This window comes from Drechmeria coniospora, chromosome 02 (genome assembly GCF_001625195.1).
Source record: "Drechmeria coniospora strain ARSEF 6962 chromosome 02, whole genome shotgun sequence".
NCBI lineage: Eukaryota > Fungi > Ascomycota > Sordariomycetes > Hypocreales > Ophiocordycipitaceae > Drechmeria > Drechmeria coniospora.
In genome coordinates this window covers 5,999,139-6,025,049 of record NC_054390.1, presented here as the reverse complement: position 1 = coordinate 6,025,049, position 25,911 = coordinate 5,999,139, and the positions used below count along the sequence as shown (strand labels likewise).

General features: G+C 56.9%; 10 protein-coding genes across 10 annotated transcripts; 5 read left to right on the top strand and 5 right to left on the bottom strand.

Moving 5' to 3' along the window:
• Positions 1–177: 177 nt before the first annotated feature.
• On the top strand, positions 178–336 carry DCS_04752 (uncharacterized protein; the record flags this gene model as incomplete). Its single annotated transcript, XM_040802058.1, has 1 exon — positions 178–336. One exon carries the CDS (start codon positions 178–180, stop codon positions 334–336), a length of 159 nt encoding a protein of 52 aa, XP_040657091.1.
• A 310-nt stretch (positions 337–646) lies between these two features.
• On the bottom strand, positions 647–2,209 carry DCS_04751 (uncharacterized protein; the record flags this gene model as incomplete). The annotated part of the gene is made up of 1 exon (XM_040802057.1): positions 647–2,209. The coding sequence occupies one exon, from the start codon at positions 2,207–2,209 to the stop codon at positions 647–649; it is 1,563 nt and encodes a 520-aa protein (XP_040657090.1).
• Positions 2,210–4,565: 2,356 nt separating this feature from the next.
• Positions 4,566–6,095, top strand: DCS_04750 (serine/threonine-protein kinase psk1; the record flags this gene model as incomplete). The annotated part of the gene is made up of 1 exon (XM_040802056.1): positions 4,566–6,095. One exon carries the CDS (start codon positions 4,566–4,568, stop codon positions 6,093–6,095), a length of 1,530 nt encoding a protein of 509 aa, XP_040657089.1.
• A 1,579-nt stretch (positions 6,096–7,674) lies between these two features.
• Positions 7,675–8,978, top strand: DCS_04749 (Carbohydrate-binding domain family 9-like protein; the record flags this gene model as incomplete). The annotated part of the gene is made up of 3 exons (XM_040802055.1): positions 7,675–7,711; positions 7,780–8,561; positions 8,622–8,978. The coding sequence occupies 3 exons, from the start codon at positions 7,675–7,677 to the stop codon at positions 8,976–8,978; spliced, it is 1,176 nt and encodes a 391-aa protein (XP_040657088.1).
• Positions 8,979–9,275: 297 nt separating this feature from the next.
• Positions 9,276–10,345, top strand: DCS_04748 (cellobiose dehydrogenase; the record flags this gene model as incomplete). The annotated part of the gene is made up of 3 exons (XM_040802054.1): positions 9,276–9,404; positions 9,500–9,791; positions 10,071–10,345. The coding sequence occupies 3 exons, from the start codon at positions 9,276–9,278 to the stop codon at positions 10,343–10,345; spliced, it is 696 nt and encodes a 231-aa protein (XP_040657087.1).
• A 1,107-nt stretch (positions 10,346–11,452) lies between these two features.
• DCS_04747 (serine/threonine-protein kinase sck1) lies at positions 11,453–14,155 on the bottom strand (the record flags this gene model as incomplete). Its single annotated transcript, XM_040802053.1, has 1 exon — positions 11,453–14,155. The coding sequence occupies one exon, from the start codon at positions 14,153–14,155 to the stop codon at positions 11,453–11,455; it is 2,703 nt and encodes a 900-aa protein (XP_040657086.1).
• Positions 14,156–15,484: 1,329 nt separating this feature from the next.
• DCS_04746 (uncharacterized protein) lies at positions 15,485–15,894 on the bottom strand (the record flags this gene model as incomplete). Its single annotated transcript, XM_040802052.1, has 2 exons — positions 15,485–15,653; positions 15,812–15,894. 2 exons carry the CDS (start codon positions 15,892–15,894, stop codon positions 15,485–15,487), a joined length of 252 nt encoding a protein of 83 aa, XP_040657085.1.
• Positions 15,895–20,611: 4,717 nt separating this feature from the next.
• Positions 20,612–20,976, bottom strand: DCS_04745 (uncharacterized protein; the record flags this gene model as incomplete). The annotated part of the gene is made up of 2 exons (XM_040802051.1): positions 20,612–20,775; positions 20,832–20,976. 2 exons carry the CDS (start codon positions 20,974–20,976, stop codon positions 20,612–20,614), a joined length of 309 nt encoding a protein of 102 aa, XP_040657084.1.
• Positions 20,977–21,834: 858 nt separating this feature from the next.
• On the top strand, positions 21,835–22,757 carry DCS_04744 (uncharacterized protein; the record flags this gene model as incomplete). The annotated part of the gene is made up of 2 exons (XM_040802050.1): positions 21,835–22,028; positions 22,106–22,757. 2 exons carry the CDS (start codon positions 21,835–21,837, stop codon positions 22,755–22,757), a joined length of 846 nt encoding a protein of 281 aa, XP_040657083.1.
• A 28-nt stretch (positions 22,758–22,785) lies between these two features.
• DCS_04743 (uncharacterized protein) lies at positions 22,786–24,513 on the bottom strand (the record flags this gene model as incomplete). Its single annotated transcript, XM_040802049.1, has 1 exon — positions 22,786–24,513. The coding sequence occupies one exon, from the start codon at positions 24,511–24,513 to the stop codon at positions 22,786–22,788; it is 1,728 nt and encodes a 575-aa protein (XP_040657082.1).
• Positions 24,514–25,911: the final 1,398 nt, after the last annotated feature.

The following is a 25,911-nucleotide window of genomic DNA, read 5'->3' as shown; positions in this document are numbered from 1 at the left end:
GAAGTGAGCAACAATCCAGCAAGCGACTGGTGGTGGTGGTTGAACGACCAGGCCCTCCATCTGATTCATGATCTTATCTAATCGCAGTCACCTGACTGACGCCAATTACGCGCAAGTATGGAGCACTTGTAATAATTGCTATGTGTGGTCTGTACTGTAAGTACACAGTACTAGTGAATGTGCACCACCACCAAGTGCACCAACACCAAGTGCACCAACACCAAGGGCATCAACACCAAGGGCATCAACACCAAGGGCATCAACACCAAGGGCATCAACACCAAGGGCATCAACACCAAGGGCATCAACACCAAGGGCATCAACACCAAGGAGTAGTCACAGACTACTCTTCGGTATTTCCGTACAGTAATCATTACATGTACTGCACAGTACCGTCGTATACCATATCAGAGTCTGGGCGACGTCCTGCTCCGTTCGCACAAACGTTGGCAATGATACTTGGGAGGACAATCGTCAGGCAGTAGGTACCTTGCTATGATCCAATCATCCGCCCGAATCGCCAAGAGTGAGGACTCGTTCGTCGTTGGCCAAGATATTTGCGGCCTCCTTGACGGCGTCTTAAGGGTCCGGATTTTCGGGTTACGTTCTGAGCCGACTGTTGTGTTCTTCACCTCCGCACGCGTGCTCACAGCGCATCGCCGTCGTTGCGCCCCCATAGCTTCACCGTCCGATCATGGCCACCGCTGACAATCCATCGGCCGTTTCGGCTGCAATCCACACTGGCGACTGGACCCGTGTGCCCGCTCAGGGTCTGCACCAAAGTCCAGTCGTCGGCCGAGAATATTTTGACGTTTTTGTCGAACCCGCTCGAGACGAAGAATGTGCCCGACTTTATGGGGACCCTTGCGCCCTTTTCATCCGGCGCCGGCGGCGTTCCGTCGAGCGGGTCGTCCAGGCCCTTGAACCACCGCATGTCCGACACGGCGCTGCTGTGCGCGCCGATGCCTCCGGTCCTTTGCACCTTCCGGACGTCCCAGCACTTGATCCATCCGTCGGCTGACCCGGAGAGGACGCGATGGCCGTCTGAGCTCCAGTCTAGAGCGTGTATTGGCTTGATGTGGCCATCCAGATGGCCGTCGAGGATCATGACGGTTCGGCCCGACCTCAAGTCCCAAACCCTCCCAATGCTGTCGAGTCCGGCGCTGGCCAGCAGAGACCCGTCGGTGTTGAAGCTCACGGCGTAGACACCTCTCGAGTGGCCCTCCTGCAGAAGCACTTCCGTCGTCGTCTCGACATCCCAGAGACGCCAGGACGTGTCCTCGGAGGCAGAGGCCAGGAATCTCCCGGAAGGATGGAACTCGACTCGGCAGACTCTCTGCGAGTGGCCGTGCAGCGTCGACAGGGGCGTGTCCTTGTTCAGGGACCAGAGCTGCACGAGGCCCTCGGCGCCGCCGGATGCGAGGTTGAGCGAGTCCGGCGAGACGTTCCCTTGGGGCAGCGTCGCTCCGGGGAACCAGGAAATGCCGCTTATCTTGTTGGTGTGGCCTCGATAGGCCATCCTTTCCTTCAACGTCGGCAACTCGATCAGCTTGATTTGACCGCCCCAGTTGCCGACGGCGATCAAGTCGCTGTTGGGCGATATTCTCGTCATGCTGATGTGCCGCTCGCCGACGGTTTGGCTGCCCTGGAGCTCAAAGGCCTGCAGCCTCTCCTTGATGTTCTTTCGGTGCTTGACCTGCGTCCTGAGCGGGATGGCGGATTCTGCTCTCAGAAAGGCTGTTCGTTGCTTCGCCCGCGGTAGCGAGAACTGGGCGATGCTTATCCGAGCCTGCAGCAGATCGTTGCCACCTCTGGAATAGAACTCTTCCTCCTGCTCCTCAGCCCCGTCCTCGTCCGGGGCGTCTTCCATGGCGACGTCGCCGCTCTCGAGGCCTGCGAGCTCCGCCTGGATGGCCATGAGCTCGCGGAGACGGTCACGCCTCTCGGCCGGACCCTCGCCAAAGATGGTCACCGGCTCGCCCATCTCCCTCAGCTTCGCGCGGACTCGGCCATCGTCGGTGGGAACGGCGATCTTGGCAGCCAACCGCTTGCGATTGAACTGACTTAGGACCGCCGACGCTTTCTCCGAGGAAGCGCCCGCCGCATCCATCGGGATGTCGTAGTCATGGTCACTGGGGAGGTCCTCGAGGGCGATGCCCACCGGGGGGAGGGCCTCGGCCACATATGCTTGTCGCGCCGGGTGCATCATCTTGAAGGGCTGTCGCGACGAGGGCGCGGTGCTGCCTCGGGCGGCCCTCGATGGTTTGTGCTATCTCAGCAGGTCATGTGCAAGCACTTGGACGTGGGGAATGGGAGTCGACGTTTTGCAACAGTTGACGGTCGGCAGCAGTTGATGTTTTCCATGCGATCCCTAGGCCTGCTGGCGCCACACCGTGGCAGCGCTCCGAAATATTTGGCAGCCTTGCCAGCTACAGCGGGGCCAAGGTATCGCCGAACGAATCGTGGTCAGCTGCGAACTTGCAAGGATAACATGGAGACCAATTTCTCGCACTTGCTTTCGAAGTACTTACAATAAGTACTTACAATAAGTACTTACGTTGTACGGAGAATGATGTACTGTACTTACATTACTACTGTAAGTACATGCTGTACAAGTACAGTACAAGTACAGTATTTGTGAATTACTCCGTATACAGGACATTACAGTATTACTTACAACTATTTAAGTACTTGCATTGTACGGAGTACTCCGGAGTGGACTAATGTAAGTACCTGTACGGAGTACTGTATACTGACATGTACAGTACTTAGTATTACAAGTACTGTACATGCACACGCTCAGTGAGTGAGTTGCAAAGTATATTACTGCAGTGAGTGCATGCGGAGTACATATACACGGCACATGCACAGTACTGTAAGTACACTGGCGCTGCCAGATATCACACAAGCACACGATGGTGGGTACCATTATTGCTCTACCTAGGTAGCTAAAGCACGAACCTCGGTATCAACGTCATCTCGATTTGCATGCGGCATCTAGATCAAAACTCCAACAAGATTGGTTGGGTACGATTTGATCACATTTTGTATCCCTCGAGGTTTTATTACGTCAATGGATCGATCGAGAAGAACCGGATCGGTATGGTGCAGCTACGTGGTAATATGCCCACACATACAACAACAACAAAGGACGACGTCATGTTCGGCTAGGGCCTGACCACAGTTACTGACCGTTACTAGTAAACGCAGGTTCCATCTCTCTTTTGGCAGGCGATTGATTCACCCGTGACACGGCACACAGACAACTTGCCCACCCGCCGCACACACTTGAGTGGGCACTGACGCAGCAACACCGGCGTTCTGGTCCTTTGCTACGCTCAAACATCAACTGCACAGCTACGTTTGGGTCGCTTTTCATCTGGTATTGATTGTCTCGAACAAATAGCGGAGCAATCCTCTTTCACAGGCAACAACCTTTCCCCTTCATTGTCGAGACTGGTGGCGGCATCTGTACTGTGGTTCCCACGTACAGATGCCAATGTACGAGGTTCAGCTCGACGTATCGACTCGAGCTTTGTCTAAGCTTTGTTCGCGGGAACCGAGACAAATGGGAGATTTGAACTAGGCATTGCGATCGCTTATTCCTCCCCGGTGGCACCACACCCAGTGCTGCTGGGGAGATGGAGGGATGCAGGAACGGATATTTGAGCGCAGAGCGGTAACCGCCACCACAACCGCATCTTCCGCAGGGAACTCCCTAATCATGCTGTTTGGTACGATAACCGTCTGCACTCGAGTCCGGAAGTGGCAGGCAGTGTCGCACCTTTGAATAACCTTTCGCATGCATGTGCAGTACCAGGGGGGGACCTGAGCCTGGGGTCTGGACTTAAGGAGAATCATCGTCCGCTGTTGGAACAGCCACTCACCCGGTGTGGCAGATACTAGTGTGAGGCTTCAGGTATCATACTGTAGGTACCAGTACATCCAGTAATACATCCAGTACATCAGACGGCATCACCGTAGGAGCCGAAGAGAAGGACTTGGATGAATTTTAGGTGGGACTTTTGCTCACGCCCTAAAAAAAAAAAAGGTTCGGCGCCGCTTCACCTAATGCCTGGCTTGCATTTCTTTTTCCCACTACGAAATGCAACGAGGGGGGCTCCTTGTAGGCTCAGGAGAGCAGCACACCCGTACTGGCAAAGTACACTTACACCCACCCACTTACACTCGCAACCTCCCTCGTTCCCTTTCTTTCCTCCTCACACCATCCGGTGAATAGATTGCAGACACCTTGCCATCCCGTCGCCCCAAACAGAGCCATTCGAGCCCAATGCATATTCAAAAACCATTCCATATGCGAACCTCATTCTTCAAGTACCAGATGCGCCTGACAAGCCGCGTCGAGATCGTGCTTCCTTTCGAGTCCGAGCAGCGCCCAGATCCCGAACCCCGACCAGGCACGACCTGAAGGCAAGCGGCCTGGCCTCACCGACCACCGACCCGGGTCGTGAGGGGAGAGCAAGCGAAAAAACATCAATCGTGAGGGAGAGAGGGATTGACCCGTCCGAGTTTTATCGGCAGATCGCCGGCTCTCGACGGCCATGATGATAGCCCCAGCCCCAGCCGCGCTCAAGACGGTGCGCGGCTTCCAGGGAACGCCCGCCACCTCGGGCGACGAAGACTCGGACCATGGGGCTTGCGAGACGCCGCGTCCGAGTGCTCGTCGCGGGCGCAACCGCATCGACGACGTCGTCAGCGCCAACTGCAGCCCTTCGCTCCGGCCCCAACCGTCGCCGAGCGTTTCCGGCATCGCCAAGTTGCGGATGCAGATGGAACCGCTTAGCCTCGACGCTTCGTCCCGCTCGAGCTCTCTCGCTCGCGGCATCCGCGGCGCCGCCGAGCCGGACAGCCGCCCCCACAGCCGGAACAGGGCACGCAGCGAGACCGGCAGCGACAGCTCCGACGGCGGTTCCACGAGCTACGAGGTGACGCTCGAGCACGACTTTGTCAGCGAGAGCCTTCGGGAACGGCCATGCTTCACGGAGCCTCTCGAGGGCGGCCTGAACCCCCGTCGCAAGATGACGTCGGAGGAGTTTCAAACGCTGCGATGCTTGGGAAAGGGAACCTACGGCACCGTGCTCCTCGTGAAGCAGCGCGCGACCGGCAGGCTCTACGCCCAGAAGCAGTTCAAGAAGGCCTCTCTCGTGCTGCACAAGAAGCTGATTGAGCAGACCAAGACGGAGCGGCAGATCCTCGAGTCGGTCAGCAGACACCCCTTCGTCGTCAAGCTCTTCTACGCCTTCCAGGACCACGAAAAGCTCTACCTCATACTCGAGTACGGCCAGGGAGGCGAGCTCTTCACCCACCTGAACACGGAAAAGATGTTCTCGGAGACGGTCGCCGCCTTCTACATGGCCGAGATGCTGCTGGCCATCTCGCATCTCCACAACGACCTGGGGGTCGTCTACCGCGATCTCAAGCCGGAAAACTGCCTCCTCGACGCCGACGGCCACCTGCTCCTGACGGATTTCGGCCTGTCCAAGGTGTCGGTGGAGCAGTCGGAGAGCTGCCACTCGATCCTCGGAACCGTCGAGTACATGGCGCCCGAGGTCATCCTCGGCAAGAAGTACGGCAAGGCCGTCGACTGGTGGTCCTTTGGCGCGCTGGGCTACGACCTCATGACGGGGAACCCTCCGTTCCGTGGCCAGAACCACGCCAAGATCCAGGACAACATTGTTCGGCAGAAGCTCGCGCTGCCCTACTTCCTCAGCCCCGACGCCAAGGACCTGCTGACGCGACTGATGAGAAAGGAGCCGAGCAAGCGACTGGGGTCGGTGATGCCCAAGGATCTGCAGACGCTCAGGAAGCACCGATTCTTTCGCAAGATCGACTGGAAGATGCTCGAGGCTCGCGAGCTCGAGCCGCCGATTCAGCCCATGATTACAGATCCCGAACTGGCCGAGAACTTTGCGCCCGAGTTTACCGACTTGCCGCTGAGCCCCGCCGTGACGGCGAGGGATCCGTGGCTGGCCGGCGCATCCAGCCACAACGATGACGTATTTGGGGGGTTTAGTTTCGTCGCATCGTCCAGCTTGCTCGAGAGCAACGCGTTCCCCATGGCGAACGGGGCGTGAAGCTGGAGCGGATGGCGGCCGGGATACATCGACAACGCTCAAGGCTACGCCTCGGCGGCATTTGCCATGTTTGGACAACGACCACGACACCACCAGGAAGCCTGCCTCATCGCGCACCGTCGACCTGCGGGCAGGCTTACCGGAGCTATGATGATGGCTAGACTTGGCAGGACATGAGATAGACTTTGGTACCTTTCCATTGTATAGGTTGATAGAATATGCTACACGAGAAGCTTGGCGTTTCCGTTGCCATCACGGATCAATCTGCATGTCGGGATGAAGGGGTGAAGGCAGAAGGACGGTGCAGATTGTCTTCTCGTGCACCACCCAACTTGACTTGCCCGGTGTCGAAATGTCCATGCTGTGCTGTGCATGTGCTCGAACATGTACTTGAACTGGCAGTTCGTCTAGAATCCTCTGGTAGGCAAATCATGAAGCCTCCTTCCATTCGTTTCTCTGTCCTTGGCTCGACCTGTGCAAAAGAGCGACTGCGAAGAAGCGTAGTTGCGCCGGCCTGATGCCCAGCAGCGGCTGGAAAGGGGGGTTGCCGATGATACCACCACGACTGCCCACCCTTACACCCCCCCAAACCCTCATCCAAACCCTCCTCCAAACCCTCCTCCAAACCCTCCTCCAAACCCTCCTCCGAACCCTCCTCCAGACCCTCCCTCTCCCCGCCCAAGCTCGCCGTATCAGTACGATGGCTATTAGTGCCATGCCTCATTGGTGCACCGCCAAGACAGGATGACAACCACCGACGTATGACTGGTTGCCTCCAGATTGGCGTAAATTTACTCCGTAGTGTAAGTACAGTACACGCCTGGAGTACCCCCTGGCATGCGCGTCTACAACTACCTAGTAGTTGTACTTATAGTAATATATGTACATTTACGGAGTAATAGTTGTAGTTGTACTTGGTTGTACTCAGAACGGGGACATGGGGCTGCACCGTGACAATGCCTTGTCAAACTGCATTTGGCCATGGGCGCCATAATACTGTACTTGTACTATCACTTAGTACAGATACTCCGTACTGTACTCCGTACTTGTGTCAACTCTCCAGCGACAGCTATCCCACCCCCCGACCTCCCCCCCCCCACCACAACCACTCTACACCACCACTTACCTTGGAAGCTTCAAGGAGCCAATCATTCACGACAGTGGTCGGCAGAGAACGTCCAGGATGGCGCCCTGTTTGCTGCATTGCCCTCCAGCCTCTGGTCTCCTAGCCTGAAACTCATAGGATGTGTCTGCCAAGGAGCGCCATCGTCGTTGAGCAAACGCCAAGCGGCACTGGTCCATAGAGCAATGGCCCCAGTGCGTCTATGTGATATGTCCTACATAGCACAGCTTCATGATGCTCTTGGCAAATGCTGACGACATCCCGACGCCCGACGACATAAACTCGAACTTTACCCGTTGCCCTGCTCGTCGATCCTTCAGCCTCACCCCAAGACCAGCGCTCCGTTTGGCGCCATCTCGCCATCTCGCCAAACCTCAGCTCCCTCGCAGCGCCGATACCGCATCCTGGCAACTGTTGATGATTTGATGATCCCGCGTGGTCGCCGAGTCAATCACCATGCATCTCTGTCGAGTCATGGCCGCCGTGGTCATCCGTGAGTCCTCGCGAGCCGTTCTTGTCCGATGCTTCTCTTGTGCCCTGCTAATGCCGATTATTCTCTAGACGCGGCCGTGGCCAGTGCCATTACCACTTCGTATTGCGTCATCCCCGACGTCTGCTTTCGATGGGGAGTCCCCGAAGCAAACACGACCTCCAAGCCGTCCAGCGTCTACCTCCAGCTCAAGGCTCCGATAACGTACGAGTGGATTGGCCTCGGAATCGGATCGCAGATGCGCGGCGCCTACATGTTCATCATGTACGCCGACGGCAAAGGCAATGTCACCCTCAGCACGCGCCAGAGCACCGGCCACGTCATGCCGCAACACGTGGCGAATGGCAATGTCAAGATGCTGGAGGGCTCCGGCATCGTCGACGGCCAGATGATTGCCAACGTCAAGTGCGGCGGCGGCTGTAACAACCTTGCCCTTCAGGGCTCAGCCGGTTGGATAGCCGGTTGGAAAGTCGGCAGTCCGCTGAACTCGACGAGCGCATCCGAGACCATCACCTTCCACGACGGTTACAACGGTTTCAACGTCGATCTGAAAAAATCCACCATTAGCGTCGATGCGAATCCATTCCTGAATTCTCAGAACTCGTCCAGCAACGGCAAGAATGCGTCGACGGCCGTCACGGGCGGCGAAACTGCAAGCACCGACAGCCAGACCCTGGTGTATGCGCACGGCATTCTCATGACCATCATCTTCGTCATCGGATACCCCATCGGATCCATACTCATGCCACTGCTTGGGAATTGGATCATCCACGCAAGCTGGCAGTCGCTCATCTTCCTCTGCATGTGGGTAGGATTTGGTCTTGGCTACGCACTCGCCAGCCGTGCCGGCGCCGTAAGATGCCCGTAATGGAGTGCTCGCACGCCAAGCATCGCTGACCGTACTTCGTTCCAGTTCTCCCCAAGCCCCCATACGGTGCTTGGCATCCTTGTCGTGTCGTTCATGGTATTGCAACCTATTTTCGGCTGGCTTCATCATCAGTACTACATCAAACACCAAAGCCGCGGCATCGTGAGCCATGTTCACATCTGGTACGGCCGCGTACTCATCCTCATCGGTATCGTGAACGGTGGGTTGGGCTTGCAGCTCTCAGGAAGCCCCTCGACCTTTTGCACGGCCTACATTGTACTCACAATACTCATGGTTGTCGTGTGCTCATGTGCAATTGCTTTTGCCATTTCTAAGAAAAGACAGCATGTCGCCACCCCGAGCGCAAACCCAGCACGATTCGGTGGTAAGAAGGCGAGCTAAACTTCCAGCTACCAGATGTGTACTGACATTTGACCGTTGGTCTGGTCATTGTAACTCATTATGCACACATGGATAGTGTAGCTATTGAACCCAATTCCGACGTCATATACTCGAGAGGCATGCATGGTCGTTGAACAATCATGGACATGTGCTGCGTATGTATGGGCATGGAGCATTGCGATGCACAGATGGGCAGCGAGCCCACGTAGATATGAACCCATTTGCTTTCATGGTCATGCCAATTAGACATTAAAGACCTACGTGCAGCGTCGGCGCTGCTATAAATATTAATCGACCATGGAGTACGGAGCAAACGTCGACGAGTTGAGATCGTGGAATGAGAATGAGATGGGTGGTCTGGGACTCGTTCGTGTTGCTCTGCGGATGCACGGATGGACAGGTCACGTGCTCAAGGAGTGGCTGGCTGTTGGTGGCGACTAACCTGAGGCAGAAAGAAATGCCGTCCTACTGGCTGGGGGGGAGTACTCCGTACGACATCACGATTTTCACAAAACCCTCAGTTCAACCTCCACCCTATCTCTCCCTGGGTATTTATTGCCGTTGAGCAACGCCCGGTCTTTAAAATGCTCAGCCAATTGTCCAGGGCCTCGGTACGCTCTCACCCCCTCGTCTCTTTCGTGCGCTTGATTGATGTTGTCGCTTTGGCAATGGAACCTTTGCCAGCAGGTGGCCTCCCCTTGCTGACACACTACCCTCTGCAGCGCGCCAGCTCGGCCATCGCCGCCGCCGCTCGGCTTTCGAGAAAGACAGTCCAGACGAGGACCTTCATCGTGCCCACCATATCCCGACGAGGTAAGAGATGATCTGTTGATTTGGGTTCTTGTTACGCGGCCGAGCCGCCGACGATGAATAATTGGAACCACGTTTCCCAACCGTGCCCGCTCCGCCCTACCTTTGTGCTCGAACGTGGCCCCCTCGCCCACTCGCCATCCGATTCCTGATTTCGTCGCCATCAATGCCCCTACTGCAAACTCCGCACGAGAAATTTCTGGTTTCAAAATCTCGCTGATGTCCAACTTTGGCCTCACGACGCACTTGTGGATCGAATGCTAACGTCCTATCGATTTCTAGCCGACTTCGTTCAGGAGCTCTACCTGAAGGAGCTCAAGGCCTATAAGGTCCCCCCCGTCAAGGAGTCCGATGCCGAGGGCCAGGTCCAAACATTCACCATGCCCAAGACACCCGCCTCCCCCGAGGAAGCCGATCTCGCCGGCAGCCTCAAAGAGTACGAAAACATGGCCGTCGAGATCGAGGGCCAGGACCCCTCCGCACAGACCAATGCTCACGGTGCCGCCGTCCTCCCAGACTGGCTTGAGGCCGAGGAGGAGGAGGCTCATGGCCACTAAAGATGCTTGTTCTCTTGCGCTCTCCCTACCGAGGGACCGAGGACATGCAAGCGGGTTGGGGTCTGGTTGACGATATCACTCTTGCAAATGCAGAGGAAAGATAATAAAGACCCGAGACAGACGGAGAAACGACCAGGATGGCTAGCGCTGGGTTGAAGGATGTGCTGCCGCAAACGAGCAAGGTGACTCGTGATGATGATTACCGTGTTGTACATTTTCCTTCATGCAACCTCAATTAGGTGCAAGACTTCCATCATTGCGAATGCCAATATGATTCAAACGTCTCCTGCTCTGCAACCCTGTGAACATCGTATTGCCGCTTCAATGTATTATCCAGGAAGGATTGTACGGGCGGCAACTCTAGTTGACGGCACCGACCCGGGCATGGGCATCGCGTGGCGCCCATCGTTGTATGCAAATCATGTGAGGCAACGAAGTAGAGCCAGGACACGACAAAGGATATGATTCAACAAATTACTTGTGCAACTTCAACTTTCACTGATATTTTGCGACTACGACGCATTGCGCCTGTATCTGTACTATCATGTCCAACGGCCACTGATATGGCCTGGGCATAAAATGTCGAAGCAGGTTTACCAAGCCTTGAACGCCCCGTCCACCCACGTCGTAATGGGCTATAGTATTAAGGCAGGATCGGATATGACCCCCACTCCCAGAGTCCTAGTCGTCGTTCGACTCGGAGGGGAGTCTGTCCGCCCCTGAAAGGGATCCTTGCCATCCGTCGCCTAGCCCAGGCATATGAAGCCACCTCCGTTTCGAAGGTCATCTGGGCGCAAAACAAAGAAGTGCGCTGTGTTGTTCTTCCTCTTCGTAAAAAAACCCTTTCGGCAAAGTGCTCGAGACAGTCAAGTCTTGGAAGCCGTGTGCCGGTTCAAACAATTCCCTCGGCCCGCCCGCCAGAACGCCAACAGGAACCATCGGCTCCGTTAAATACCCTTGCAACAATGCAATGCAAAATCAACTGACCCCCCTTCGATGCAGAAATACTGTTATTAAAAGTTGACGGCGGCCATGAGGTCAATTAATGACAACCGCCCATTGGTCGGAGCAAGACAGCAAATGTGCTGTTGTTCGGCAAGCAGCCGCTCAAACTTCGAAATGCGAGCCGCCAATCATATGCTCGTCCGGAGCCGACGACTTCAAGATGCCGCTCATCCGGTTGACGTTGGCCTTGCGAGGGTCGAAGTCGTCCAGGTTGACCCAGTCGTCATCGTCGTGGCTGTTGTGGGCATCATCCATATCCTCATCGTCGTTCTGGTACCTGTCTCTCATATGGTCATCAAGAGCGCTCTCGTCGACGTAGGTGAAACCCTGGAAGTTGGCCTGCACAGATGGAGAGAGTGGCGTCGACGCGGCATAACCTCTGGCCAACGCGGCCGCGCGCTCATTCAACGACCCGTTCTGGGCCAGGGCGTTGGTGAATTCGGGATCAAAGTAGGACACATCCGTCTCGGACTTGAGCTTCGGTTTGAACGGGGGCGTGATGAGTTTCTTCGTGAGCAGATCCCAGTCGATATCGGCAAAGAAGGCGTGCTGCTTCAGCTCCTCGGCATCATCCGTCGCTCCCAGCCTGTGCTTGGGATTTCTGTTAAGCAATCCCTTGACGAAGTTCCGGCCCTCTTGCGAGAGGGTGTCCCGGGGAAAGCGAACTTTACCAAAGGCGATGTTCTTGTACATCTGCTGCGTGTCCTCGGCGTAAAACGGAGACCAGCCACAGCACATCTCGAAGACCAGAACCCCCAAGGACCAGAAGTCGACCATCTTGGTGTAGCCAGACTCGTCCAGTAAAACCTCGGGTGCCAAGTACTCCGTCGTCCCGCAAAACGTATTGGTCGTGTCGTTCTTCGTCAAGTTCGCCTTGGACAGGCCAAAGTCGCACAGGGCGATGTGTCCGTTGGCATCGAGGAGGATATTTTCGGGCTTGAGGTCGCGGTAGACGATGTCGTTGTTGTGCAGGTGCTGAATGGCCAGGATCAACTCGGCGATGTAGAACTTGGCGCGCCTCTCGTCAAATCGACCCTCCTTTTGCAGGTGCCAGAACAGCTCTCCGCCAGACATGTAGTCCGTCACGAGGTAGAGCTCGGACGGCGTCTGGAAGGAAAACTTGAGGCCGACGATGAAGGGCGAGTCCGAGGTTGCCGTTCGCACGAGAATGTTGCGCTCCCCGACGGTATGGGCCACCTCTTTCTTCTGGACAATCACCTTCTTCTGGAGCACCTTCATGGCGTAGATGCGCTCCGTGTCGCGCTTTCGGACCTGGTAGACCTGGCCGAAGGTGCCCTTGCCGATGAGCTTGAGGATCTCGAAGTCGCTGGGCCCGAAGTGGCGCCTTTCGGACCGCTGATACATGGCCTCGACGAAAATCTCGCCCGTCGGTGCGTTCTCGGCCACGGTGTCGGCGTGACCTCGCAGAGCGAACCAGCCTCTGATGGGGGCCTCGTGGTCCTTTGTGACTTGCAGATCGACGTGACCGAGGAACTCTTCGCCCGTGGCCGTGTGATCGTAGACGGAAACGTTGACAAGCATGTCGGAATCGACGACGTCACTGCAGATTGTCAGCTCACGCTCCATCGCCGCTCGGGGCACGTGGCTCGGAACGCACAAGACCGCTTCGGCGTCCCACTTCGGGTTCGAGGAAGGCGCCCTGCTGCCGGGGGTCCGGCTCCTGAAGTTGCTGTAATCGGTGATGCTGGTGTTGGAGCTCTGGCGGCTTCGCATGGGAATGGCCATCGGACGACCAGAGTCGCTGCCTTGCCGCTGGATGGGGATGCTGCCAATGGCGGACGCCGGGGGGTTCAGGCTGTCGCCATCCTCGGAAGGCCTGGGGCCGCTGGAGATGAGCTCGCTCCGCTGGAAAACGGCGACGACGTAGGGGTCGCGGCTCTTGCGCAAGCCCCGTGCCTCGGTGATCTTGATGGTCATCTTGCCCTTCGTCGGCGGAGCCTGGGCACCCGTGGTACTTCTCGGGGGTTGGATGCCACTGGCATCGGCGCCGTCGTTGCTCGTCCGGGTGGGGGTCTCCTTGCCGTCGGACTGGGATGAGTGAGCAGCGGACAGTGCTCTCGTGGGAGTCGGAGGACCGCTCTTGAAAATCACACCACGAGTTAGCACTTTGAGTCCCTCAAACGAGAACCACTTGCTAGGACCTGTGACTTGGTCCGGATCGGCAGACAAGGGTACGGGTTGGGATCGTTGACGGTGGGAGGGCGACGAAGCAGGAAGACCACCTTGGTCGGCCTGCGGTTTGGCATCAGACGAAGCGTCCGCGGCCAGGGAATGGCTCTGCTCGAGTGACTCCTTGCCAGTACGAGAGCCGAGTGTGAAGGAGGCACGCGCGTTGGCGTTGGACAGGCACACGCCCTGCGACATGGACCCCCCGGAGGAAGATGGCTGTGATGCGGGAGGGGTGGGATATGGGTGAAGAGGCAGCCGCGCTTGCTGGACAGCTTTGGGGTCAAGCGAGGCGCCGACCGGAGGCGCGGGGGGGCGGGCACCAAGACTTGCCCTGCAGCAGCGCAACGGGCTCTCGGGAGGACCGTGAGGTTGCGGCGCATGGGGACAAGCGGCCTGCGCGCCACTCTCATGTTGCGTACGGGCAGAGGAGGACAGCTGGCTGGCAGAAGGGTCTTGACGAACCTGGCCGAAGTAGCTCATGATTCCGGGCAGGCGTTTGTCTTGGAGGTCGGGCTGAGGAGTGGCAACGCCCGAGCGCGGCGTGTCGGAGCCGATGAGGTCGGCGCCATCTTCCTCGGCGGCCGCCGTTCTGCTGAGTCGGTCAATACTCTGCATGGCTGCGGCGGCAACGCATGCGCAAATGATGCTGTCAAGAGGGGGCAACAAGGACGCAGAGCAGAATTCGAAAGGGAGAAAGGAAGGAAGAAGGGGAAGCAGGCGGAGGCGGAGGCGAAGAAGGAGGAGAGGAGAGGATGGAGATGGCGGGTTCGAACACTAGTTCATGGCAGTTGGCGGGTGAGGGAGAGGGGGATGATGGAACGGGTAACGATGGACACGTTCCGAACGAGTGATGCGATGCATGCAAGTTGGACTGGTGGTGAGCGATTGATGAGGGACGAGGACAAGATGCGATGCAGGGGAGTGTAGTCGTAGGTCGACGAACTGCAATCTGACATGTGTATGTGCGTCGTTTGCTAGGGGATGCGGGTGTGGTGTGGTAGGGAGGAGAGAAGTTGGATGGCGTATCCGAGAGCGGATGCAAAGGAGAACAGCGAAGCGAGTTAGGCTAGAAAGTCGAGACGACGGGCGGGATGGAATCAATGAATGAATTTTTGCTCCGTAACGGCGTAAGGGCGGCCGGCCATGTGGGAGAGTGGGGATCGTGGAGGCTTTTGAACTTTGGTTGATGAGAGAAACCAAGGATCCAAGATGGGGGGGGGGGGGGGTGTTCCCTATTCCACAGGACTGCTCGGGGAGGCCGCCATGGATGCCGAAGCCGTGAAACGGAGGTGCCGCTGGCTGAAAAGTATAGGGGAGATTGCGCCATGACTATTCTGACCCGACGAGCCAGAAGGCTCTCGAGTCAGATTGGGGCATCTTCGAGAGCGTTCGTTCGCCATTCGTAAGGCGAGGCAGCGGAGGGTAAGGTAAGCTGAGCAGAGACGCCGATGGAGAGGGGGGTACGTCTGGGTACTTTGGGCGGCGCGCACGGCACAGCACGTTGTCGGTGTACTTTGCATGTACATGGTGCAGGTACACGAAGTACTCGGAGCCCTCGTTTGCTTCTCGCGCTGCTGCGGCGTCGCCGAAGAAGGGTTGGTCCAGTCGTGGTGGGATGCTGTAAAACGCCTCCAGAGTATAAAAAAATAATTGTAAATGCACGCATCGACTGCTAAGCGGGCCCGTTCTCGCCTTCTCCGGTCCGGCGAAGTGATGGTATGCAAAGGCTCGCTCCAGACCGAATACTAATTCGACCGTTGCAGACACCTCCGTCGCAAAGATGACGGCACTGCCACCGGTGCGGTTCGTACCCGGGTCGTCTCGAGGCTCTCGTCCGCCGAGGAAATCGATGGATGAAGATGGAACGAGGCCGGCCGGCTGCTTGGTGTTGGGATGGTTTGGGACTGTCGCAGGAGGCTCGAGCTCAAACGAGCAGGTAGCCGTTCATTCGAAGGCAGTTTCGGATGAGAGGCTAGGCGAGTGGCTGACTCGCGTTCCCGCCGACCCGACGCTGGAGCTTGGCCAACCTGCACCAGATGGTGATGTAATACGCGGGCACCACTCGCCTTGCGCAACAACGTCGTCGACGGTGTCGTTGGGGGCACCACTGTCGCTGCCGGCGAACCAATGCCAACCCGACCAAATCCACTTGGACTGTCATGAAGGCCACGCGGAGCCATGCATGCGACGCAGTGTGTATGTGCGAATGCGCGAATTGGACGAACAAGTCGGAGAGGCTCGAGGGAGACGAAGGGGAAAACGGCTGCTTACTTTGACATCATCGCTTGGGTGGCACGTCGGAGAAGATCGAAGCCGCCATGGTTGGCATGGGCGCCTTCAGCCAGGCCCGACATGGTGGCAAGCTTCCTAGCTGGACCGACGGACAGCCGGAGGGGTGAACGGGGTGAAGGATGTGCGTCGAGAAAACAAGAGGTTGCTCTCGGGGCGACGAGGCGATGGAAGTCGACGTGGAAATCGATGATTGCAGTGAAAAGTTACGGCCGAGACGCTGGTGCTTGATGTTGGGGAGGAGAATGTGGATGGGGGCGGATGCTCGGTCAGGGTGCCGTCCGTTAGTAGCTTACGCTGCAGCGGAGAAAGTGCTGGGGGCTGCCAGCAAGGCAATGCAGTGCATCTCGCACCGACGACTAACCTAGTACAGCACCTACCGACGCTCCAGCGCCATGCTGCGGACGGAGGCAAGCTACCACGGAATGCCGCCAAGTTACAGCGAGACCACAAGTCATTCCCCTGCCACAGTGGTGCATGGTATCAGTGTGATGCTCCCAGGCAGGCGATATCCAACCTGCTGCTGCTGCCTACGCAGCTGCCCGGCAATTACGGCAGTGCGCGTGCGTGCCACCTAATACCGCCAGGTAAATGGCGACCACGTTCAGGTACCTAGGTATTAGTCATTTGAGCCTGCAGGCCCTGCTTCTACCACGAACAATCGTCATCAACCGAGTCCATGTCGATGCTTCGCCGCCGTCTCCGTCCTGCACCAACACTCAACATCCTACTGGTCCGGCCATTCAATGCTGCTGGCCTGGAACAAGTCTCCATCTTCCATCGTCCAACTGCCATCACCGCAAAGGGGTCGAGGATGTCTCCATGGTTGAGCCATGCTTGCTCCTTCATGCATCGACACCTGAAGCGACAGCGCGCCAGACGCCTCACGGAAGCAAAGCGGACGGAATGGATTCCCGGTCGCGTTGCTCACCGATGTGGTATGGAATCGTGAACGGCTGTCCATATTCGTGCGGAGAGGACGGATAACAATCGTCCGAAGCACAGAGCTTCTTCCCGTCCACTTTGCCTCAGAAATTGGCTGGTGGCCAGCTCGATGTCGAGCTTGATGACGTCCTGTTTCCCCGATCATCTCGAAAGGAACCTCGCTCCCGCCCCGCAAGAGTGGGGGTTTGAGTGGGCAAAAGGGGCAGAACAGCACAACGGCAAGCGGGGCCGACTTCACAAGCTCGTGAGATAGCAAGAATTCGCAGCCACCCACTTGATACGGTATACCTTCGGGATTATTACCCTAGTTCGACTGCATACGAGCAGCTTGAAATTCTTGCCATGGCCAGGCAAGCCATCAACGTCGTCCCGGCTGCAGAGACACCGGAGGTGGGCAAATACGTACGCCAGTATCCAATGTCTCATCGAGGTGTATCCGTACTGAGACATGACTAGACCAAGACGCGGTCTTGGAAGTCTCGGGTATCTGGAATTTCGGCGTCGAGTCTATCGTGGTGCGTTCCAAGAACGAGCATCCGCAGGCATGTTTTTACGTACGAATAATTGCCCACGCTCACTCAGACGACGAGTGATGCCGAGCATGTGCAGATACTAGGCACACGCACATGCAGCTATGTACAAGTACACTTGACACTGCATGTGTGTGTGCCTGTAGCAGGTCGCGACACAGGTATTCCTGCCCGACAGCACTCTTCGCAGCCCTACACCCGGCACCTCCTGGGTACATGGCAGTTCACCAATCATCATGCACCACTAATTCTCAGCCTCTTGGACACTGAAAAACAACGAGAAGCGTTTGTTCGAGCACCCTGCGGCCCGCTGATGACGTCCTTTGCCCCGTACAGATGCGGCACTGGCCACCGAGCGACGCTGGGTCCGTACGTGGGATGACGGCGGCAATGAGAGCCAATTGTCGGCACCATCCGTCGACAGTCGCTCCAAGCCGGTTACCATTCACGTCCGCGTAGATGGCACAATGCAGGAGGAGGATGTGTACGGCAAAGCGAGAGTCAAGTGTTTACGAGGCATTAGCACTGGTGCTCCCGGATCCGTACGCCATACTGTACAGGTATCGTTGGGCGTTTGGTCGAAATCTTTGGTGGGGGTCTTCGTATCTCGGCACCTCCATCGACTTACTTACTAGGTACTAACTAGGTTAGAAATTACACATGTAAATGCACTGTACGGAGTAGGTGTACATGTACGGGGGTACGAGGGAGTGCTTGATGGTTGAACTTGCTTGCGCCCACCAGCAAAGTGTGCTACTACCATACAAGCAAGTAAGTAGTGTAATTACACCTATTATTGCTTCAAGTACGGAGTAGGTACTTGCGTATTCTGCATCCAGTACTCCGTACCTACTGTTGTATTGTGTATGCGAGGTACCTAGTACGTACGTACTAAGTACTTAAGTACGTCCAATTGCTGCAAGAACCTTCACTAGGAAGCAAGTACAGTACAGTAAGTACACTTAAGTGCAGTTGAGCTGCCTATCAGGTACCTAGCCACCTCCAACCAAGCCTTAGTACCAAGTCGTTCATAAGATCCACCTCCAACCAAGCCACAAAAATCGGCCACCAAGGTTCGTCTGCAAGTACTTGGACAGTACGGAGTACAGAGTCAAGAGTACCGAGTACTAGGTAAGTACGGAGTACACATGCACTTACGGAGTACAGTGTACAGTAATAATTGCTTCCTATCATAGAACAAATTTGTGCGTACCACCTACGTACTTACACCTACATGTACTCCGTACTTACCTAGGTACCTAGTAATTACTTACATGTACAGATGCAGCACGTACAAGTACTCCGTACTCATACAGTATAGGTACAGTACAGCAAGTACATCAGTTTCAGCTGCCAAGGCTCTCGAATACCCTTAATATCACACCCAGCCCGCATCCTCCAAGTCCGCACTCAGCTGCTGCTAATGCCACGGCCCTGAAACATTGCATACAAGTAATGTGGCATGAAGAAGATGCAGCCATCACCGCATGACGAGGACGATGCGACAACTACTTATTTCCGCTGCCAACACTTTGCGATTATTGCCGCCGTGGTAGGCCCAGGTTGGTCAGACGCCGGATGGGGAGTAGTAACAGCATGTGAATGAATTCATGACGCAACTTGTACGTCGAGAGCTACATGCATGCCCACGTACGCTTACTTTCATTGTCCGTCTCCGTCTTGAACGATGCCAGCATCGGCCAGCCCCTTTCAATCTAGGCCGATACCCTCATGGAATGCACCGGGTCGACCGTTGGCAGCCGGTAGCAGTACAAGCACTGGAGCAGGTATTCATTATTCCGTACTGCTGCGCTGCCCAGTCGCAGCGACTCTCTTACCTGTCACATTTTCTGAGGGCACTACTAACTAGTAACCCGTCGTTAGTGTACGCCCTTGTCAATTTCAAAAGCTTCATCGCCGATTCCTCTCTACAGTACGTACCGTGCTCGTTCACGAACCTACAGTACTCTGGACGCTGTTCCGGCCAAGCCAACACGGCTAAGCTCTATCAGACGCAGACGCAGACGCTCTCGGAGTAATAACCCGAACTGTCGGCACATTCCCGGACCTGGGCGAGCGCCGGGCCATCCTGGTCGAGCTGCAAGCCGCGTACGCCGCGGTCGGCTTGGCAGCGGTAGCCGACTTGGACCTGTCGACAATGGCGGCGGCAACTTCAAGCTCCGCCGGGTCATCGACGAGGGAAAGCCGAGCCCTCGAGGATTATTTCTTGAGTCTGGGAGGACACGCACGGCCTGGGGGAATATCAAAGAGCGAAACATGATGCAGACTCGCCGATCCTTGTTCATCGCTAGCCCGAGGTTTGGAAGCTCGGATGTGTTGGCGCATGAGTGGCGCTGCTGATGTGACAGAGAGTCTCTCTCCGTAACCGAGCCCATGTTGCAGCATGTGCAGGGAGCCCAGATCGTATCAGGTCTCGGCATGGCGCGACGGCAACGGTAGGGAAACGAGCAAAGAAGACGGAGCGGACATCCATGAATGGCCTTGGAGTCCCTCAGAACTCGCGTGACGGACGCTATATGGAATGGGCAACCCATTGTTCTGCCCGGCTTGGACAGGGCGTGCGGTTCGGTTCCTCGTCGAGTAGCCGCCGTGTCTCCCGACCGATCTCCATCATCTTGATTCCGCTTCCTTGGTAGTGGTCGCGTTGCGGCAGGAATCTGCCGTTGAACCAATCGTGAGCGCTTTCCTGCGATTCAACGGAAGCCGACATCGGCATGCATCGGCAGGCAGAGCCGGCAAGCCGACAGTCTTGCACGTTGGACGATAGCAGCGCATTCATACGCCAGTCCAATGACCCGGAAAGGTAGGTCATCCTAGCCAACAAGCCAAGCGCCTGAGTGCATGTATTTTGCTCCGTCGTTTCTCCTGCAAGAAAGTGCTCGTTTTCTCCGTCAGGTGGAAGCAATTCCGTCGCCCCATGTACAAACACCCCTGGATGAATATCTCTGCGCATGTTTCGCCTCCCTCAGTCGGCAAGGAAAGTGAGAGCGTGAACAGCTGACCCTTGCTCGCGTCGTGGGGACCACCCGAGGAGGTTTCGATGGACGCATTCGATGCAAATGTTGGACCTCGGCGCCATCCGAGTTTGCATCACACATTCTGCCTCGCAGAGCCACAGGACATTTCTAGCACATGTTCCCCCAAGAACTCGTACATCCTGACGTGCAGCGCTCAAAACGGCATGGCCGCCTGGGGACTGGTCCGTCGTGTCTCCCGTTACGGCTTGATAGTGCGGAAGGATGCATGTTCCAGAAACGAGGGGCCAAATACAAGAGGTATTCAGGATCTAGGCCCCTTCTGTCTTGTGCGACTTCGTGCCGTTGTCTGCTTGCTCGGCTCTGACCGCCTTGATCCGATCCAGCCACTGCAACTCCCGCTCTGGCGTCACGCCTTTGGGGAAGAATTGGGGGTCGACACCCTTCCGCGGGATCAGCGGATCAGGGTATGTCTCTGCCGCGAGATTGTCAGTACTCCTTCTGGACAAGGGGGAATCCCGTCGGCCGTACTAATGTTGAAGCTCTGGTCCAAGAGCCTTGACAGAAGGTACTCCTCCTTTGACTTCCGCGCAAGACCGGCGCCGCTGCCGGCTGGGGTGACGGGTTCGGCGAGCTCCAATTCACCCTGACGTGACGGGCCGGCATCCATGGACATGGCTAGCTGCTGGAAGGAAGATGGGGGGGTTGGCGTCGTGGGAGGAGGGATGCTGATGGCCCATGCGTTGGTGGCCGGTGCCGAGGAATCTTGCGTGCACTCTCAAGCTCGCGGGAGATTTGAGTAGGTTTGACAAGGGCGGAAATAGCAGCAATGGAAAGCAAATCTTGCGTGGCCCATACGAAGTTGTCGCAGTGTAGAATGAGAGTTGTTGGCATGACCCAATGATGGTTGCCAAATGTAAAGTAAGTACCAGTAGGTAGGCAAGTACTAACGTAAGCACTGTAAGTAAGTACGTACGTCGTGCTGTAAGTTAAGCTACAGGACGGAACAATACCAGGTGCCCAGTTGCTAATAAAAAAGAACTTAGGGACTATTACCACTATTGCCAGCCAAGTTACAGGTGGAAAGGTGAAAGAAGGCACCAAGGCCAAGGTACTTGTAGCGCCTAACTGCACAGTGCTTGTCCAGAATATGGCATGCTGTAATTAATACTCCGTAATATCCGTACGGTACTCTGAAAGTACAGTACTGTGAACGAACGCCCCACCATCGAGCCACGCCCTCTTGATAATTGCCCAGTCTAGCATTAATAGCCGGCCGTCGATCCATTCCCACCCATCATCAACCAAACGCTGGAAACGCCCGACATCTCACGGCGACGGAAATCGGCTCCCCGCCACATCAGAAAGTGCCTGATTCTCCGACCTATGGGAAGACTCTTCGTGTCGTCCCATCGAGCGCCGACGTTGCACCCGCTACCACCCAGCAGGCCCCCCCAAAAGTCTTCGCCGGACGCCCAGCGGCATCTCGCTCGCTTCCTCGGATATCCCGTCCGTCTCGAAGCATTCCCTCGCCATGAAGAAGGCATCATCACCAGCGGGGGCGGTGATCCCTGACGCGTGGGATGACGATTGGGAGTCGCGAGTCGATACCTTTGCGCGCGAGCAACGGCAACCAACGCCCCAAAACGTCGTCGACGAGGCATCCCTCTCCAAAACCGAGCGGCTCCAGCGACACGCCGAGACGAATCGGAAACTGTGGGAGTCAGCGTGCGTTCTTCCCCACGACCCCCGTCCCCCCCTGCTGCGGTGCGGGAGTCATGATGCATGTGCTGACGGATGCTCAGCGACGCAAGCCAGACCTTCCACTTCCTCGAGGCCAGCAACGCGGTCCCCCTGACATCCACCTTCAAGCCCCAGGTGAAGGTCCTCAGCCGCAAACCCATGCTCGCCAGGCGCGATCCCGTCACGGGTCTGTCGCAGCTCACCCTTGACAACGACGACGACGACGCCGAGTCGGACGGCAAAGGCGTTCAGCTGTCCCCCGAAGAGATCCGCGCCAAGCAGAAGCGCGATCGCGAGGAAAAGCAGCGGCGGTACGACGAGGCGCGCGCCAAGATCTTTGGAGAGTCCGCGCCATCGTCGGCCGGCTCCTCGCCCGGCACCGTCACGCCTCCTCGAGCCGACTCAGGTCGATTTCCTTCCCAGGGCCGAGGGCGGGCGCGTGGAGGGCGCGCCTCCAACTTTGACGGCACCCGCCATCAGCCGGACATGAGGCGGCAGAACTTGCCGAGCGGGCCGTCCAGGGAGCTCTACAACCCGAACCACTCCCCCAGACAGGAGTCTCTCTCGCGGAGGCGAACGCCGGATGGCGAGCCGTCCAAGAGCTCGCAGGCCATAAAAGAGGACATGTATCAGCCGATTCGGGCACCGAGAGGACCCGACGGCACCGGCAAAGGGTTTGCCTTTGCGCGACGAGCGGCGGCCAACGGCAGTTGATTCCGGCGTCAAGCCCCCTCTACCTATTCTACCACCCGCCGCCTATCTTGCCAGCCAGCTGAACAACCTTGTCCGCGTCGGAGACGTCGTCCTTCCCGACGCTGCCGAGCACCTCGCGAAAGCTCGTGAGTGCCAGCCTTTCCAGACCAATGCCCGTCATGTCGGCCCAGTACGCCAGGGTATCATTTATGTATGACCGGGAGATGCCGCCCACGACATCCCCCGATACCACAACCTCATCCCCCGTCATCTCGTCGGCGGAGAAGTATGCTTCATCTACTTCCTCGAGCCAGCTCTTGTGCTCCTGCGGACCGGGCTTGCCGGACAGGTGCTTGCGCTCGGCGACGAGACGGTCGTCCACCTTGATCTGGCCGCCACCGTTGGTGCAGCCCCCCGGGCACGCCATGACCTCGACATAGCCATATTCGAGAGACGCCGTCTTCCCGGACGGTCTCCGCGCGCTTCCAAACGGCCGTCCGCCGGGCATGCGAGACGGCCGCGCAGGCTTCAGTCTCCGGACGAGATTTTGGATATTCCTGAATCCGTAGTACCGCGCCGCCTTGAATACGGTTTCCCCGTCGACGACGACGACGAACTCGACGACATCGGCGTTGCGGCCGCGCATCATCTGGACGTTGGCGCCGGGCGTTTGCGAGGCCCTGCGTTGCAGGATGTGATGCAGCAGTCCGCCCGAGGAGCCGGCCGCGCGGGGCGGGTTGCGGGTGCCGTTTGGGGGGAACAGAAAGGCCTGCAGCCTCGGGTCCGGGAACGGCACGGGTGCGGCCGTCGAGCTTTCGCTTCTAGGAATGTCAAGGAAGTTTATCCCTCTCGATTCGGCGAGCATGACGATTTCCTTGCTTGTGATGACGCAGTCGACATCGCGGACGCCCCTGCCCGGCAGGCCGGCGCCGGCCCAGACCTCGTCGGTGAGCTCCTCCCTGCTCGCCTCGAGCTTCTTGTCGAAGCACGGCATGACGGCCAGGTGCCATATCCTGCTCGGCGGTATGCCTAGCCTCCGGCTCAGGACCGTCTTGAGCAGGGTCCCCATCAGGGCCTGGGGCGACTTGACCCTGGAAAGGTGAGGGAGCACGTGGGGGTGCGTCTTTTCGGCATAGCAGACCCAGCCGGGGCATGACGAGGCGAGGATGGGCCGCGAGAGGACGGGCCGGCCGGTCTCGGCGGAGGCGAGCACTTCGTCAGCTGCCAAGACGAGCGTCGCTTCCCGCGCGACGTTGGTGTCGACCACCCACGTGAAGCCGTTCCGCCACCTCCCTCCGGCAGCCAGCCCCGACGGACCGCCGAGCAGGGTTTCCAGCATGCGGCCGGCATCTCGCTCCGACGCACCTCCTCCGCACGCCGCCGCCAGGTTCGCCCTCGTTTGCGGGCTCACGCTCGCGACAAACAGCTTCGAATCTTCATTCTCGAGTCCGTCGACGGCGAAGCCGCTCTCGCTTGCTGCCGAAGGACGTACGCGTAGCGCGGGTGCGCCGTCGAGCGTCGAGAGCACCTCGGCGTGACTCTGCAGGCTGACCAGCACTGCCTCGGCCGAGGTGACGCAGCCGGAGCAGGCGAGGCAGTCGGTGAGGGAAATCTGGGCGGCCGAAGCCGGCGTCAAAGATGCAGGGTGCTGTCCGTCGAGGATGACTTCGTTCTCCGACGCCGTCGGCGCGGCGGGTAGCGTCTCGATGGGCTTTATGCAGGTGACGCCTGGCGAGATGAAATCGTTCAGGTCGTCGGCGGAGAGGATGGCGCTCATGGTGCGCGCAGGACCACGCCCGTTGGGCGGGAGGGGGGAGGGGGGTGAGATGCGCTCGTGGATGGTGAAACTTGCACGCTGCGTCAGGTAGTTTGTAATTCTCGATATCGGTTGAACTGTTGTCGTGCGCAAAGAGCAGACGTGAGCGAGGCACCCTGCCTGATGATGTCGATTCGCAAGGTACGGTTGTTGGAGGCACGTGAAAATAGGCTGGTGAAGTGTGTGCACAATGACAGGCTGCGTACTCGGATGAAAGGTTGACGTTGCGCAATGAAAAGTCGTTGATTAGAAATGGAACGGAGCCGCCTCAGACCCGACGCCAACCTGCTGCTGCGAAACCGGCGTTCTGGAACTTTTGGTCATTCAAGAGAAGACTGGTTAGGTAATAATTTCTACCGTATGTGTGTAGAGGTGTATTATGTAATATTGCACATGTATTTGTTTGCTTGCAGGTGTAGGAGTCAGTACGTGAGTGCTCCCTATAAGTAATACTTCTAGAGTACTTGATTATTAAGTACAGTAATACAGTTAGTACTTGTACAGTACGGAGTGTGTATTAGGTGTATGGTATTTGCTTACTTACAGTACATGAAGTACGAGTAAAGGAACCATTGTCACGTGCCGCATCATTCCCATTCTGGCACTGACGTGCAGTGACATTCAACTCTGACATATCGTTTCTACCTACATGTAATACATGCACAGGACAATCCAGTGTCTTCACGGTAATATCACAAGTACTCCGTGTATGTGCTTGGTAGAGGTTCCATCGTAAGGAAACACCTGGTTCCATTATTATTGTTAAGACTACGCTATACTAATGAATAGGCACGGAGTTCTGTGCTTGGTATCGCTGTGCTCGTCTACCTGATAAGTAGCGGAGCATGCGTGCCATTGTCTTCACGTATTTATTTGTACTGTACTGTACGGGCATGTGTACGGCACTGTACAGCCGGGTGCAGCCGAGTATCGTGCAGAATAGTACAGAATTGTGCGAAGCACAGTATGGAGTAAGTACATGTACTTAATGAGTGCTTGTAAGTAAGTACTTACGTACGGAGTACGGAGTACAGGATACTTATTCAGGCGTGGTCTTACGGTAATTATTGGCAGTCGTCGTATCCAAGTATTATGTAATGCTCCATCTTATGCCTGCCCACCTAGGTACCTCGGTCGGACTACCTGTAGATGCTGTAGATGGCGTCATGGTAAAATGCAGGCAGACTGTTCATACGCTGTATCACTCGACTTCTTTGAAAATTGCGCAAAAGCCTGGTACTTTCATGCGGTGAATCGTTGTGTCATGTGTCAATCTGAACTAGCATCCTACATTGTACAATTTCCGTGATCCGGGGGGGAGGTGTCACCCTGCTCACTTGTGCGGGGAATTCTCCTCGA